The sequence below is a fragment of the Euprymna scolopes genome, chromosome 25, assembly GCF_053919585.1.
Source record: "Euprymna scolopes isolate OS-2025 chromosome 25, ASM5391958v1, whole genome shotgun sequence".
Classification (NCBI taxonomy): Eukaryota; Metazoa; Mollusca; class Cephalopoda; order Sepiida; family Sepiolidae; genus Euprymna; species Euprymna scolopes.
This window is the reverse complement of record NC_136506.1, coordinates 53,719,244-53,737,088: the sequence shown is the minus strand read 5'-3', so window position 1 is coordinate 53,737,088 and position 17,845 is coordinate 53,719,244. Positions and strand designations below refer to the sequence as shown.

Below are 17,845 nucleotides of genomic sequence, written 5' to 3'. Positions count from 1 at the left end.
GTCGGCCGCTATTTTTAACTTTCCAATACATTGGTAAGCACTGTATGTTTTTTCGAGCTGAATAAACATGTTACATTAAATAAAAACACTAAAAACATATCCAGTTAGGTAGAAAAGTAACTTATTTTGCCTTTCATAACATTTATTTGTTATGTATTTGCTTTTTGATAACTTTTTTGAATCTGCGTGTACAATAATACAAACTCCGTTATTTTTTTTCTACTTATTAAGTGAAAGGTATTTTTACCACCTGCTCCAGCGTAGTATAAACGGCCTATGGAATAAACACCTTCAACCTCGAAAATAGGAATCAACAAATTTACGGAATTTTCTTTGAAATTTCGTAAAAGTTTCTTATTAAATTAAAACTAAATATAACATTTGCTGTCAAATACACACACACACATATATATATATATATATAACTTTCTAAAGCACTCTTTAACCCTAACAATAACACTAAGTTCGAGTAGCAAGCCTCCCAACAAAATACCTCTGTAAAACAAACAAAAATTAAATCCTTCCTTAAAGAAAAATGCACATAAAAAATAAATTGGTTAACTGTCCTAAAATGCTAGAATGGCCTGGAAATGGTGAATTATTTTACATTAAATTTTTGTGAAACTAACCCCCCACCCTCTAATATTATTTTTGTTGTTTTTGTTTGTGTCAAGTCTTCAGTATGTTCACACATAATTTTCCTTAGCCCTACAATTAATTCAAAGTCCGAATAGCAACCCTCTCCATATTCTCATTGCATAGAAACCCTCTTAAAACCACACATAATCATCTTAAAATAAAACAAAAAGCATACAGGATTTATCTCCCATAAAAAAAAAAAAACGGTTAACTGCCCTAAAATGCTAGAATGACTTGTAATGGGGAATTATTTTACATTAAATTCTAAAATAATTTCTTTATCTTTCATTAAAGTTTTTCATGGCATTTCATACATAATTGCCTAAAAAGGTAGAATCACATTTTGGAGGGGTGGTCAGAAGGGGTTGGATGGGGTTAAACAGAAGGTGTTAATCTACAATAATACCAAAGAAATATTGCAATGTATTCATTTTTAAATGGTCCTATGTTTAGATTTAAGTTTTTTGTACATAAAGCACATTACAATTCAACTTTGAGTTCTCCAACTTCTTTTCTGTTTATGGATACATGGCATTTTTAAGGAATTGCAACATATTTATGCACATTTACTGCAGATTATTTGGAAATCATGAACTTTGGGAGATTTTCAGTTGCATATTCTGATTCCTTGTACAAAAATACACTTATATGGTAAATTTCATTTCTTAGTCTTGTGTTTTAACAAAGATATGACATTTTTACTGAAAAAGTAGTGTAAAAAATGTGACGAAACACATATAGTCTTAAAGAAGAAAAAATATCCAAACGTGTGAGGCACAAAAATAGTCATAACTTCCTTAATTTTAATCAGATTTTAAAAATTTAGAAAGATTCTTTCTTCGCTCATCAAACTCTTTCTATGTATACCAATATTGAAATATTTTAAGCTGTTTCAATTTTTTCATGTGTTGCTACTGATATATACACACAGGTTTTTATAAACCAATTCATAAGAGAGGTTATTCCTAAAGACTGGGTGTTTAGTACAATTGTGAATTGTTACAATGGTAAAGGGAAAGCACTACATAATTGGAATTACAGCCGCTTAAATTTGATTGAGCAATTTCTGAAAGTGACTTAGAGTAATTGAGCCGTCAGTCAGAAATAAGTCAGAAAAACATGAAATGTACTTTGTTTTATGTTTGGTCAAAGTATCACTGCTGCAAAGTTTATCGTGAGACAAATGCAAGAGAAGTATTTTGATAAGAAAAAGAACCTGTATTTTGCTTCTGTGGATCTAGAGAAAGCTTTTGCCAAGAGGTTGTTTGGTGGGCTTGGTCTAAAATAAAAACAAACGAAGGTGAAGGTTGTTCAAGCAATGCATCTCTACGCATTTCTTGAATAACCTTCACTAACTGCTGAAATTTTTGTCAAAATTAACAGCATATCAGGTAATGAATCCACTGCTTTTTATTTGTACCTTAGAAATATTTTCCAGGGAGTTTTGTATAGGTTATCCAAAAGAAATAATGCTGCTGATTTAGTAATTGCTTATAAAACAATGGAAGGTCTACCAGTTATAGAAAATAATGGTTTGAAAGTGAAGTTTATCAAGACCAAAGTGATGATCAGTGGTTGTAGGGTTGGAAAGCTCTGCTAACAAGTTCTCCAGTTTAGTTTGTAGGATGTAATTCAATTTTTTTGTAGTACTTCGGGTATACAAGAAGTACAGAGGGATTATAGGTAGGTTGAAAGAGGATAACCAGTTTGTGTGCAAGCAGTGCAAGACAATGCATGTGAAGGAGAATTGAAATGTAGACAGAGTGACTATGTGAATGCTGAAGCTATTGAGAAATTTTGTTACTTTGGTGATAACATTGGAGCACAGGATGGAGAAGATGCCAGTGTGATTGCAATAGTTATAACTAGATGGACTAAGTTCAAGTAACTCCTGCTATTATTAACTAGCAGAGCATTATCATTGTCGATCAGATCAAAGAAAATGTCTATCAAACATGAGAATACAAACTGATGATGTATGGAAGTGAAATCTAGCTAGTGAAGACTGACCATGTGCGTTGCATGGAGAGAAATGATGAGACTAATACGATGGAAGTGTAATGTGACTTTTAAAGACAGGCTTAGATTTGATGATATCATGGAAGATTAAATCTGGACAGTATATGGTCATGTTGAAAGAAAGGAGGAGAGTTTTGGGCTAGTAGATGTAGAACATTTAATGTAGCAGTAGATATAAAAAAGGTGAGCTCCAGTTCACAACGGAAAGCCAAGATAAAAATGGACGAGAAGGATAAATAAAGACTTGGCCAGAGATAGGTTAGTTTGAAAGTTAATTTCTTAAAGTTATTCAATGCATGTCAGCATGTAAAAAAACAAAAAACAAAAAATAAATAAAAAAATAAATTGATGATAATCAATGAGTTTCTACACAATTTTGCACATTTTATGATAATGAAATGACAATATAAAAATTTCATGTTATATAATGGAAATACAATGAATCTGGAGACTTACCTTGATAATCATTATAGGTTCCATAAGCAAAAAGATTAAAAAGTTTAAAATATGAAGCAGTTTGTTCATCATGTTCTAACTGAAAAGAAAATGCAAGTAAATGATCAAAAAGAACAAAACCAAAATTAGAAAAACAGAGTAAGGATAAATAGAAAAGGTAGAATTTATAACATTTAAAAGTAAATTAGAAGTGTTTCAAATTTGTCAAGTATAATTATTACAATAAAAATAAAGCAAGAAGTTTATAACTTAATCGTTAATTTTACAATAAATCAATTCAAGTACTATAATAATAATTAGTTTAAGTTTTAAAATCAAAGTACAAGTTGTTTTCTAACATCTCATGGTCTTGTAAGTCTTGCAGAAACAAAAGAACTTGGTAAAAAGAAGATAATGCCTAACAAATTTTATCAGAAACAACTGAATATGAATTCAATTTCAAACTTCTGGAAAGAAAATAATTTGGAGAATATTATTTTAAAAAATGTTAATTGCGAGACTATTTTTTGATTATCAAAAACATTTTTGAATACCAGATTTGAAATTGAAAATTACTTCTTGTACTTACCTCTTTGATATTAGGCATATCAAGGAGTTCCCCAAATACATAGACTCCAGGATGTTCTAATACTTGCTGGATAAGTTTCACTGCATCCAGTCCTTTTGCTGTACTGGCCTCAACTACAAATGGTTCCAACCGATTGACATGGGTCTTCTCAGTCATTTTGCTTAATGCACTAGAAAGGAGAAACATATTCAAAGAGATTAAAAGACTAAAAAAAACAAACCAGTTTTTTTTTTGTGTATACGAATTACATGGAATGAAATGAGAATGATGCAATGGCTGTGTAATAATGTGTAAGGCTTAGATCTAATGATCTCAGAGAAAGATTTATTCTGGACAGAATTAGATATGTGCAGAACAGGAGACTATAGTTCAGGGAAAGGATGAGAGTTCTTGGCTTAGAACGATAGAGATAATATGGTCAGGCCTAAAGAAAACATGAGAGGAACTGAAGGATATATTTGAGACAATGATCTGGTGAGAGATAGGTTAGTTTGCAAATCAATTTCTAAAAGCTAACATACGCTAACATGTTTAACATTACGGTTTAGCATGAAGTGTTTGTTGCAAGGAAAGAATTCAACTGCCTTTTTCTTAGTGAAACAACAGACTTATTTGCAAACATTTATTTACAAGTCTGTGCATAATGTCAATCTCTGTCCTTCTCTGACATGATCATCAGTCTATGTACACTTTTTTTATAATCTTTTTCCTTCTTTCTTGCCATGATGTCACCTAACACACAGCTTGGTCATTTGCATACAGCTGTCATACACATGTCCGTGCTTTGTTACACATGTAAAACGGATATTAACCTGTATATGATGACTAGAAGGGGGTACCCGGCGTTGCACGAGTGTTTGAAGGTGTGTGTGGTCGGGTGGGGGTGTTAATGAAAACCTAAGAATAATTGAAGTAAAAAAAGAAAACAGAAAGCAAGGGGTACCAGGGCGGTGTGTGTGTGTGTGTGGCGTGGTAATCAAAACATCGATAAAAAAACAAAAAAAAAACTAACATAAGGTAAGTGAACGATGTTAAATGTAAAAATTGAAAAAACAAAAAAGAAAACAGAAAAACGAATGTTAAAACTAAAAACCCTCCAAAAAAACGTGAAAAATGGCTTAAATAAGCCTGTTTCGATATTAAAATTTAAAAAATCGGTGGGTACCCGGGTGTTTTTGGGTGTGTGGTCGGGGGTGGGGTGGTAATGAAAACCTAAGAATAAGCGAAGTAAAAAAAGAAAACACTTAAGCAGGGGGGGGGGTAATCAAAACATCGAAAAAAAAAACACAAAAAAAACTAACGTAAGGCAAACGAACGATGTTAAATGTAAAAATCGAAAAACCAAAAAAGAAAACAGAAAAACGAACGTTAAAATCCAAAAAAAAAAAAATTACAAAAAACACATGAAAAATGGCTTAAATAAGCCTGTTTTAATATTAAGATTTAAAAAATCGGTGAATACCCGGGTGTTTTTGGGTGTGTGTGGTCAGTCGGGGGTCGAAAACCTAAGAATAAGCGAAGTAAAAAAAAACAAAAAAAAACAGAAAAACGAACGTTACGTGAACAGTGGCTTAAATAACACTGGTTCAATATTTAAATTTTAAAAAAAAAAAAAAAAAAAAAAAAAATCGAAAAAATATAGACATCTCACATCACAATTCGAACCCAAAACATTTAGATAATGACCCAACTGAGCTAACACGACGTACATGAAATTTAGTCAGTTCTTCAACTATTTAAACTAAATCAGGTCATGATGTCATCTGACGCATGCAGAGAACTGGCCGTCGCCATGAGAGGACGGTTTTTGTTGACCCCCCCCCTTCCTGTAGAAAATTGTCGATTTCAGGGTGAAAAAATTTACGTTTTTGGCCAATTTTTCGATATTTTTCGGCCGAAGGATGGAGCTTCAATATGATACTGAGTTTGTTAATTTTTGTTGTGTCTGTAGATACTTTTTAGCAGACACACAAACAGACACACATACATACATTTTCGCTTTTATATATATATAGACTAGCAGGGCTACCCGGCGTAGCCCGGGACCGTATAAACAATGAAAAAACAAAAGCAGATATTGAACATATGTTTTATTCTTAGGGGAGAGGAATCTTTCAGGGTGAGAGAGAGAGAGAAGATAAAGAGTGTGAGAGAGAGGCAGAAGAGAAAGTTGTTCCATCCTCTTTACCAAATTTGAATACTGTGCACGTTTGAACTCTCATCGTCGAGTTGATCCTCGAGTTGCCTATTGGCCTTGATAAGTGCTAATATAGAGAGAAGAGAAACAGGGTGAGAGAGAAGATAAAGAGTGTGAGAGAGAGGCAGAAGAGAAAGTTGTTCCATCCTCTTTACCAAATTTGACTACTGTGCATGTTTGAACTCTCATCGTCGAGTTGATCCTCGAGTTGCCTATTGGCCTTGATAAGTGCTAATATAGAGAGAAGAGAAACAGGGTGAGAGAGAAGATAAAGAGTGTGAGAGAGAGGCAGAAGAGAAAGTTGTTCCATCCTCTTTCCCAAATTTGACTACTGTGCACGTTTGAACTCTCATCGTCGAGTTGATCCTCGAGTTACCTATTGGCCTTGATAAGTGCTAATATAGAGAGAAGAGAAACAGGGTGAGAGAGAGAGAAGATAAAGAGTGTAAGAGAGAGGCAGAAGAGAAAGTTGTTTCATCCTCTTTCCCAAATTTGAATACTGTGCACGTTTGAACTCTCATCGTCGAGTTGATCCTCGAGTTACCTATTGGCCTTGATAAGTGCTAATATAGAAAGAAGAGAAACAGGGTGAGAGAGAGAGAAGATAAAGAGTGTGAGAGAGAGGCAGAAGAGAAAGTTGTTCCATCCTCTTTCCCAAATTTGAATACTGTGCACGTTTGAACTCTCATCGTCGAGTTGATCCTCGAGTTGCCTATTGGCCTTGATAAGTGCTAATATAGAGAGAAGAGAAACAGGGTGAGAGAGAGAGAGTAGATAAAGAGGGTGAGAGAGAGAAAGAGAAGAGAAAGAGGTCTAGAGAGAGAGAGAGAGAGAGAAGAGAGTGAGAGAGAGAAATATGGTGATAGAGAGAGAGTTAGGAAAGTGGTAGAGAGAGAAGAGGGTGAGAGAGAGAGAAGAGAAAGACGGCGAGAGAGAGAGAGAGAGAGAGAGACGGCGAGAGAGAGAGAAAGACGGCGAGAGAGAGAGAGAGAGAGAAAGTGTGCTTGGGAAATCTGTGCACGCGACCTAATTTTCGTGTACATAAGCGGCCTCATACTGATACCCACCCCTCCCCCTTCAAGTTTAACAGAGTTAGAAAGTAAAAAGAAAATGGCTAAAGCTTCCTTTACATGTTTTACAAAGAGCAAATTCACCTTCGCCGGCAAAAAACTTCAAGCAAAAATAAAAACATTTTCCCTACGTCAATTTTCGTGTAATTTTGGGATTTTGCTTTTTGGAGTGCGATAAATCCGTTGGTAATAACGGTTCGAGTCGAAAACTAATATTTAACTGTGTTATAGTATCAATTACTCCTCGAAGGCAGCTTTAATGTACCTCAGCCGCAGCCGACATTTTACTGAGCTGACGTCACGTCACGTGACACGTAATGAATAACGTTAAAATGACAGGTTTTTTGGGGGCCCCCCTGGGAGAAAAACGATCAGTTGACCCCCTTCTACTGGTCCGTTTGATGTGAAATTTCGATATTTGTCATCCGGGTGATCAAGGTGCAATATGATACTTAATTTGTCAACTTTGGTTGTGTCTGTCAAAAGTTTTAGCATTACAAACAAACATACATACATACATACACACAGACGTTTCGCTTTTATATATATACTAGCAGGGCTACCCGGCGTTGCCCGGGACCGTATAAACAATGAAAATCAAAAGCAGATATTGAACATATGTTTTATTCTTAGGGGAGAGGAATCTTTAAGGGTGAGAGAGAGAGAGAAGATAAAGAGTGTGAGAGAGAGGCAGAAGAGAAAGTTGTTCCATCCTCTTTCTCAAATTTGAATACTGTGCACGTTTGAACTCTCATCGTCGAGTTGATCCTCGAGTTGCCTATTGGCCTTGATAAGTGCTAATATAGAGAGAAGAGAAACAGGGGTAGAGAGAGAGAGAAGATAAAGAGTGTGAGAGAGAGGCAGAAGAGAAAGTTGTTCCATCCTCTTTCCCAAATTTGAATACTGTGCACGTTTGAACTCTCATCATCGAGTTGATCCTCGAGTTGCCTATTGGCCTTGATAAGTGCTAATATAGAAAGAAGAGAAACAGGGTGAGAGAGAGAAGATAAAGAGTGTGAGAGAGAGGCAGAAGAGAAAGTTGTTCCATCCTCTTTCCCAAATTTCACTACTGTGCACATTTGAACTCTCATCGTCGAGTTTATCCTCGAGTTGCCTATTGGCCTTGATAAGTGCTAATATAGAGAGAAGAGAAACGGGTAGAGAGAGAGAAGATAAAGAGTGTGAGAGAGAGGCAGAAGAGAAAGTTGTTCTATCCTCTTTCCCAAATTTCACTACTGTGCACATTTGAACTCTCATCGTCGAGTTTATCCTCGAGTTGCCTATTGGCCTTGATAAGTGCTAATATAGCGAGAAGAGAAACAGGGGTAGAGAGAGAGAGAAGATAAAGAGTGTGAGAGAGAGGCAGAAGAGAAAGTTGTTCTATCCTCTTTCCCAAATTTGAATACTGTGCACATTTGAACTCTCATCGTCGAGTTTATCCTCGAGTTGCCTATTGGCCTTGATAAGTGCTAATATAGAGAGAAGAGAAACAGGGGTAGAGAGAGAGAGAAGATAAAGAGTGTGAGAGGGAGGCAGAAGAGAAAGTTGTTCTATCCTCTTTCCCAAATTTCACTACTGTGCACATTTGAACTCTCATCGTCGAGTTTATCCTCGAGTTGCCTATTGGCCTTGATAAGTGCTAATATAGAGAGAAGAGAAACAGGGGTAGAGAGAGAGAAGATAAAGAGTGTGAGAGAGAGGCAGAAGAGAAAGTTGTTCCATCCTCTTTCCCAAATTTCACTACTGTGCACATTTGAACTCTCATCGTCGAGTTTATCCTCGAGTTGCCTATTGGCCTTGATGAGTGCTATTACAGAGAGAAGAGAAACAGGGGTAGAGAGAGAGAGAAGATAAAGAGTGTGAGAGAGAGGCAGAAGAGAAAGTTGTTCCATCCTCTTTCCCAAATTTCACTACTGTGCACATTTGAACTCTCATCGTCGAGTTTATCCTCGAGTTGCCTATTGGCCTTGATAAGTGCTAATATAGAAAGAGAAGAGAAACAGGGGTAGAGAGAGAGAGAAGATAAAGAGTGTGAGAGAGAGGCAGAAGAGAAAGTTGTTCTATCCTCTTTCCCAAATTTCACTACTGTGCACGTTTGAACTCTCATCCTCGAGTTGCCTATTGGCCTTGATAAGTGCTAATATAGATAGAAGGGAAAGAGGGTGAGAGAGAGAGTAGATAAAGAGGGTGAGAGAGAGAAAGAGAAGAGAAAGAGGTCTAGAGAGAGAGAGAGCGAAGAGAGTGAGAGAGAGAGAAATATGGTGATAGAGAGAGAGTTAGGAAAGGGGACACAAGCGGTTCTAATAAAATGTGCATCTATAGGAGATAATGCCTGGGAATGGGTGCACTGTTTTTGTTGGTTTTGAAGCTGCCTCTTCCCCCCCCCACAGTTTAACAGTGGTGTGACGTCAAGAGAAAGAGGGTGAGAGAGAGGGAAGAGTAAGTGGGTGAGAGAGAGAGAGAAAAAAGAGAAAGACGGTGTTGGTTTTGAAGCGGCCTCTACTCCTCCCCCCTTCCAGTTTAAGAGGTATGAGGTCACGTGGTAATATAGAAAATGGCTAATTATTTTATAACATAAATATTATGATATTTTTCTTATCATCTAATATTTTGAAAGCTGAATTTTTTTATTCCTGTACATTTTTTCCTGACATTTTTCGTTAAAACTCTTGTTTGCAGAAGTATCGGTGAAAAAAGTTGTTATTTACAATTGTTCGCAATTAGTGGATGTTGACGTCACGTCACGTGACATGACTAAGCGTTTTTTTTTTTTTTACGTATGAATAACATTTTTGGTTTTAATTATAAAGTCTACACTTAATTTTATAGAAAATAATGTATATATAATAGAAAAAAAAATTTACTGGTTTTGTTGGATTCAAGTGGATCCCCCCCCTCCAGTTTAAGAGATAGGAGGTCACGTGGTAATATACAAAATGGCTAGCGTAAATATAACGATCGGTTTTATTATCGACGAATATTTTGAAAGCTGAATTTTTTTATTCCTGTACATTTTTTCCTGACATTTTTCGTTAAAACTCTTGTATAAATACTATTTTTAACCAGTTAATCACGTTGGAGACATTGTCATGAAGTTTAATAATATATAGAACGAAGGAGAAGAGAAATTACAAAAGTATCGGTAAAAAAAGTTGTTATTTACATTTGTTCGCCATTACTGGATGTTGACGTCACGTCACGTGACATGACTAAGCGTTTATGGATCATTCAAGAATTACGTAATAACAACATTAAAATGACAGGTTGTTTGGGGGCCCCCCTGGGAGAAAAACGATCAGTTCACCCCCTTCTACTGGTCCGTTTGACGTGAAATTTCGATATTTGTCATCCGGGATATGGGGCTTCGATATGATACCAAATTTTCAAGTCTGGTTCCGTCTTTCAAAAGTTTTAGCGTTACAAACAAACATACATACACACAGACGTTTCGCTTTTATATATATAGAAGACTAGCAGGGCTACCCGGCGTTGCTCGGGACCGTATAAACAATGAAAAAACAAAAGCAGATATTGAACATGTTTTATTCTTAGGGGAGAGGAATCTTTCATCTCAAGTTTTAGCGTTACAAACAAACATTTATCTTTTATATATATAGATAATGACAGGTTTTTTGGGGGCCCTCCTCGAAGATAACTGATCAGTTGACCAACTTCTAGTGGTCCGTTTGACGTGAAATTTCGATATTTGTCATCCGGGTGATGGGGCTTCGATATGATATCAAATTTGTCAAGTTTGGTTCCGTCTTTCAAAAGTTTTAGCGTTACAAACAAACATACATACATACACACAGACGTTTGGCTTTTATATATATAGAAGACTAGCAGGGCTACCCGGCGTTGCTCGGGACCATATAAACAATGAAAAAACAAAAGCAGATATTGAACATATGTTTTATTCTTAGGGGAGAGGAATCTTTCATCTCAAGTTTTAGCGTTACAAACAAACATTTGTCTTTTATATATATAGATAATGACAGGTTTTTTGGGGGCCCCCCTCGAAGATAACTGATCAGTTGACCAACTTCTAGTGGTCCGTTTGACGTGAAATTTCGATATTTGTCATCCGGGTGATGGGGCTTCGATATGATACCAAATTTGTCAAGTTTGGTTCCGTCTTTCAAAAGTTTTAGCGTTACAAACAAACATACATACATACACACAGACGTTTGGCTTTTATATATATAGATTATGATGAATTTAACAAGTTTAGCTTGTTTGAAATTAGAAGAATGTTTGCAATGAAATGAATTAGAAAATAATGCATTCACGATTATTCGTAGTATTTGGATTCATCGGACTACTTTTCTCATCTTGAGTGTGATTTTTACAAAGTTTCAGTCGATGTAACCTCCAACATTCTTCAGATGTATTTTGTCGAACTTGGTAATGTTTCTGTCAAACTTGGGAATTTGGACAGAATTTCGAGTGGAATCTTTTATTTACTTCACTCTATCCAGTCATGGCTGATGGAACAAGAGTATGCTACCCTCGAGAAATAAAGGGTTCCACTCAAAATTCCATTTGAATTCCCGAGTTCGACAAGATTCACCTAAAGAAGATCGGAGGTTACGTTGACAGAAACGTGAAAATCACACTCAAGATGAGAACAGTAATCTAAATAATACGAATAACCAATCCTCATCTCAAAAATTCAGAAACGTCAATGCATTCAAGGAATTGCTATTTTGCATCTCTATGTTCACCGAGTCTTTTTTCTAATTGCATTGAGTTTCATCAACATATGTTTGATGACAATTACAGCATGATACAGTGTATATACCTGCATTAAATGTAGGTTTGTTTTGGAACTGTTTTGTTATTTTTAATGTTTTTTTATAGTTTGTAACATGGTTTGTATTATTGGAATTCTTAGTTTGTTTAAGAGTTACAAATTGGCACGAGTGGGTAAAAGATGATATCTTTATGAGAGAAGTGTTTGACATATGATTTTTGCTTATTTCTGGAAAATATTTGTGTGGCTTTTTTCATTGCATTTTATATAAAATATGTGGGGTATTGCAATGTTTTCAAAGTTTTTGTGATCTGAATTCTTCATTCAAATATTCTGGAATGCAAATTCTGAAAGCAGAAGAAACCAATTATCGTGCCTGTTTTTATTTTTTTATTATGGTGTGAATAGAAATGTATGTAATCGTTTTTGTGTGTGGTTTTGCAATTAACTTTGAAGGATAGATTACTGTTGGATTTTATTGTATGTCTAGAAAAAGTATTGAGTGATTTTTCTGTTTCATAGGTGAGCTTAATGAAGGATTCGACTGTAATGTATTTTTAATATTCCATACATGAAGAAAATACCTACACTAGTAGCAAAAAAAAAAAAAAAAAAAAAAAAAAAAAATTCATATACCAACAGACTTAAAACTATAAATAAAAGCATTGAAACTAGTTAACAATTTTTTTTTTAATCTTATAAAAAATGATAAAACATGGACATCATATATTGAACATCACTCATATATATATATATATATATATATATATATATATATATATATATGGCCTCCACAAATCCCATATTCTAACTCCACTAATAGCACTTCCCATATAAAGAAATCTAGGATTTACTCAAAAAACAAAACTATACACAACTTAGATAAAACATCATTATACACAAATTTACCCATTAAGACATGGGTAAATTACTCCATACACACATACAAAAAAACATTAACTTACCATTTCCTCCAGACACTTTATAAAAATTATTAGACTTATAACCGACAGAACTTATTTTCAATTCAATAATAATTTCTACAAGTTTCTCTACGGTAACCTTCTTAGTGGAGGACTATCCTTCCTATTCTTAGAATCTGTCCCTTACAGGTTAAATTACCTCCAAACACAGAATACTTCAGATATATTGACATTTTAATTTTTCTTCTTGAAAACACACAGAATATTAAAACAAATTAGACACAATCAAATACTCCACAAAGTTCACCTATAAAACAGAGAACAATACCTTTTCTAGAGATACTTATTTGATCCAACAATAATATCCTTCAAAGTTAATCGTAAAACCACACTACTTACATTTCTACTCGCATCATAATAATGAAATAAAAACAGGTATGATTATTGGTTTCTTCTTGCATGCATTCAGAAATCGCAATCCAGAATATCTAAACCAAGAATTCATATAGATCACAAAAACTTCAAACTAGGAATTCCAATAATACAAACCATGTTACAAACGATAAAACAAATATTGAAACCAAAAAAACATTTCCAAAGCAAACCAACATCTAATGCAGGTATATATACTGCCTCATACTAGGTCATCAAATATATGTTGGTGCAACTCAACAAGGATTAGAGAAAATGCTTGGTAAACAGAGACATAAAAAAACAATTGCTTGAATGCATTATTCTCTCATTCACTGCAGCAAAATGTTTTTAACTTCAAACAAGCGAAGCTTGTTAAATTCATCTATAATATAAAAGCGAAAATGTGTGTTTTTGTGTGCATTATATATAATATAAAGCTGTGTGTATGTGTTTGTCTGGTCACGAATAGGCACCTATATGGTTGACTATTTTAAAAAACTGATTACATATAATGATAGAAGATGTATCAAGACACAGGAACGGGTATATTTGATCTGGCGGAACTGTGGTTCATTAAAATTGTGGGGTCTGCGTTCGTGCCTGGTTCACAAAGTATGGAAATAAAAAATTTAAAAAAACGTTTACAAGTGTTTTTGATATAGATGTACATAATAATACTTTGATAAGTATGTTTTAACTTAAATAGGGATGGTATAATAAAATTGTGGGGTCTGCGTTCTGGCCTGGCCTCTATAGAATGGAAATAGGCACAAACTTTAATAAAGACTTTTCATATCTATCTGCGTAAGTATACTTTGATAATTATGTTTCAGTTTGAAGAAATATGGTATAATAAAATTATGGAGTGTTCATTCGCGCCCGATCTCTATAGAATGGAAATATGTCACAAAGTTTAACAAGGTTTTTTAATATAGATCCACAGAATATTGTGGTAAGTGTTTCAGTGTGAACAGGTATGGTATAATAAATTATGGGGTTTATCTATTTTATTTTTACTTTCATCATATTTTGCTTTGGTTTTGATACCCCCAAATTCGAAGCTATCTCTTTACAACCCTTCCTTTTCATAACCTATCATACTGTCATAAATCAGAGTCCATTTTCTGTAGGCTGCTTTTGAACCCAGTCAACGACGGGTACATTTGCTAGTATATATATATATGTATATATATATATATATATATATATATATAATATAATATAAATCAAAGTCCAGTAAGGATGGACTTCTATGCCTGTAAAATTTCACCCATAACCAATCAAATTTAACCCTGCGCATGTGTATCCAAACGTAACGTATGAAATGTAAACATTGAAAAAACAGTTTCCCCCTTTTTGCTGTCGTCATTTTTTACCGTTGTTTCATTTTTTACTTTGTGCATAAAAACATTGAATGCATAAAAGAAAAATAAATTAATGTCGTTGGAATGCTTATTCTATTCTCTTTCTACCAATGTAATTCTTTTAAAAATTGACTAACAAATAAAAAAGATATGACTTGTTGAAGCACATTAGGTATGTAATATTGCCGGTGTCCATGAAAATACAGCATACGCTTGTAATGCTACTTGTACCACCATCGACATATATATCTCCAACAAACCCATTTAGTAACAAAATCCCATCCCTTCACTGTAGAGGTCCCTAGATATTGGAAAATCTAATAAAATAATCTTTTCCCTTTGTCTACTAGACTATGGAATTTCCTTCCTGTTACCTGCTTCCCTGACCGTACTAACCTGCAGAAGTTTAAATGTAAACAAACATCTTGCTCATATCCTCTACAGATGGTCCCAAATAATAGTAACCCTCACATCCAAGTGGCAATATACCTTGTTTTGGATGAACAAAAGTTACTTTCTTGCTTATAAAACAAGTCAAACTTTCACTTACAATACAATAATAAATAGTTAAACATTACATTTCATTTCTTCAAAGGGTTTTCGACATTTTTTTATATTTTGCAAGTGTAATCATCTTTAGGATCATGGGCACATGCCTTTTTGATCTGATATGCGTTTACTCAAATCATACACATGCACACACTTTCAATTACACACTAGTTACCTGCCCTTGTTGTGATTACCATTTCAGCCAACAGGCAGCATTTGTCTTACTTCCTGTTCCATTTCTTTCTATATCTCTTTCTCTTTTCTTGCTTGACGTCAACGTGACAACACATTTTTTCTTGTCTGACTGTCCATGCGAGGGACACACTTTTAACACATGCCTCAACTGAAGCATAATTCTTTCAAGGTGAGAATGAACTCTTGTAAATATACACATACACGATGAACATTCAACGCATCCAGGTACATGTATGCACAAGAATATATATGCAACAGACATTCCGACTCCATACACGTATATACAATGAGCTCATATCCATAACGGACATTTCACTTCATGCATAATATACACACAGAAGTGTACACAAACACACGTTGTATTATTCAATATTTCTGCGTAAATAAGTAACAGTATTTTAGCGTGGTTCTTTATAATGTCTTCTAAATGCACTTGTAAACCAGCATATTTTTGCTGCACATATAAAAAAAAATAAAAAAGTCAATGTTTTATTTTATTTATTTTCCTTTTTTTCAGTTATTTTTAATAATAAAAAAAAAGATTAGCTCCACATTATTTTGTAATTTCATTACATCGCCCCCCCCCATTTCTGCACACGGTATAAACAAATATGGCCACTACTTCACATGGTGACATAACATGTGGAAAAATATGCTTGCAATATCATGAAAACTTGTTGCCAGCCTCAATTTTAAATGCGATATTCGTTTTCAGCACATCCGAATACCCAAGAAAACAAGTTTTTTTTAAAGGTAGATTGTGTGTTGGTCTACCAGATCACATTTACCAAAAATCAATTCAATTTTTCCTATTATTTTATGCTTCAAATTTAATTCCCTCACCCAACAAAAAACACCCTAAAAATTTTAATGAAATTTATCGTTATTTTATGTTTCAAATGTATGCAAAAAAAAAAAAAAAAAAAAAAAAATGAATTTGTCATGTTTTGTTTCTGAAATTGTTATGTGAAAGTACAGAATGGTCTCATAAATATAAAAAAAATAAATTGTGTTAGGTTTCAAATTTAATCCCCACCACCATAAATTGGAATTTGTCATGCCAAACTTGAAAAAATTCTAGGGGTCACATGTCTCATTGAACATTAGGTGGCCAAAATGTGGATGCTCATTTTATGTTAAACTTATATAGAAAAGTTAAATTTTATGCTTTTTTTTTCAAAATTTCTCTTTTTAAATTATTTATGAAAAAAATTTCTCTTTTTAAATCATTTATGAATAAAATTTCTCTTTTTAAATCATTTATGAAAAAAATTTCTCTTTTTAAATCATTTATGAATAAAATTTCTCTTTTTAAATCATTTATGAATAAAATTTCTCTTTTTAAATCATTTATGAATAAAATTTCTCTTTTTAAATCATTTATGAATAAAATTTCTCTTTTTAAATCATTTATGAATAAAATTTCTCTTTTTAAATCATTTATGAATAAAATTTCTCTTTTTAAATCATTTATGAATAAAATTTCTCTTTTTAAATCATTTATGAATAAAATTTCTCTTTTTAAATCATTTATGAATAAAATTTCTCTTTTTAAATCATTTATGAATAAAATTTCTCTTTTTAAATCATTTATGAATAAAATTTCTCTTTTTAAATCATTTATGAATAAAATTTCTCTTTTTAAATCATTTATGAATAAAATTTCTCTTTTTAAATCATTTATGAATAAAATTTCTCTTTTTAAATCATTTATGAATAAAATTTCTCTTTTTAAATCATTTATGAATAAAATTTCTCTTTTTAAATCATTTATGAATAAAATTTCTCTTTTTAAATCATTTATGAATAAAATTTCTCTTTTTAAATCATTTATGAATAAAATTTCTCTTTTTAAATCATTTATGAATAAAATTTCTCTTTTTAAATCATTTATGAATAAAATTTCTCTTTTTAAATCATTTATGAATAAAATTTCTCTTTTTAAATCATTTATGAATAAAATTTCTCTTTTTAAATCATTTATGAAGAAAATTTCTCTTTTTAAATCATTTATGAAGACCGTTTAAACGTATTAGGCAGAAAAGTAAAAGTAGAGCTTTTTTATGGGTTAAACGACGCTGGGTTACGTTGTAAAAAAAAAAATTACTTAAAAATGATTATGAAAACAAAAACAGTCAAAACTTTTCAAGTAGGTTTTTTGGCACTTCTGCATGACAGTTACATGAAGCGAATGTGTGTATTTTAGTTTCAAGAACCTCCGACCAATGTCGCTTGTCCGAGATCGATAACTCTTCCTTTTCTAAAAGTAACTAAAGTAAACTAAAATGATATTTTTATATAATCCCCCCGCCAAAAAAAATTGTTCTTAAACCTCTATAAATGCTTCATGTTTTTTAAATTACATTTTGCTACATTTTTATACAACCTTACCGAAAAAAAAACAAAAAAACTAAACAAATAATTCTAAAAACAATCTACAATGTTTCATATTTTTATCAAATTTATTTTATTTTATTTTCAGTCATGAATCATTCATTGAAAAGAAATTATATTAATACATTAAAATTATATTTTGATACTTTTTTTATTCAAGAAATGTTTCGATTTTCATATATTTTTGTGTTATTTATTTCGTTATTTTTGCGTTACCGTAAACACTTGTTTATATTTGAGGTTTACATAATGGCCGCTAGATGGCAGTTATTTTTCTAAGAACAGGGTTCAATGACTTGTCTCT

General features: G+C 33.0%; 1 protein-coding gene across 3 annotated transcripts in view; it reads right to left on the bottom strand.

Annotated features, from left to right (window-relative positions):
• Positions 1–17,845, bottom strand: part of LOC145247355 (COP9 signalosome complex subunit 7b-like) — a 307,459-nt gene that overhangs the window by 107,869 nt on the left and 181,745 nt on the right. For all 3 annotated transcript variants that reach the window (XM_080109034.1, XM_080109033.1, XM_080109035.1), the window contains exons 2-3: positions 3,683–3,851; positions 3,115–3,193 (exon numbers count right to left, since the gene is read on the bottom strand). In XM_080109034.1, coding sequence (XP_079965160.1) covers positions 3,115–3,193; positions 3,683–3,838 — 235 coding nt within the window. In that variant the 5' untranslated portion in view covers positions 3,839–3,851. The remainder of the gene's footprint in view (positions 1–3,114; positions 3,194–3,682; positions 3,852–17,845) is intronic.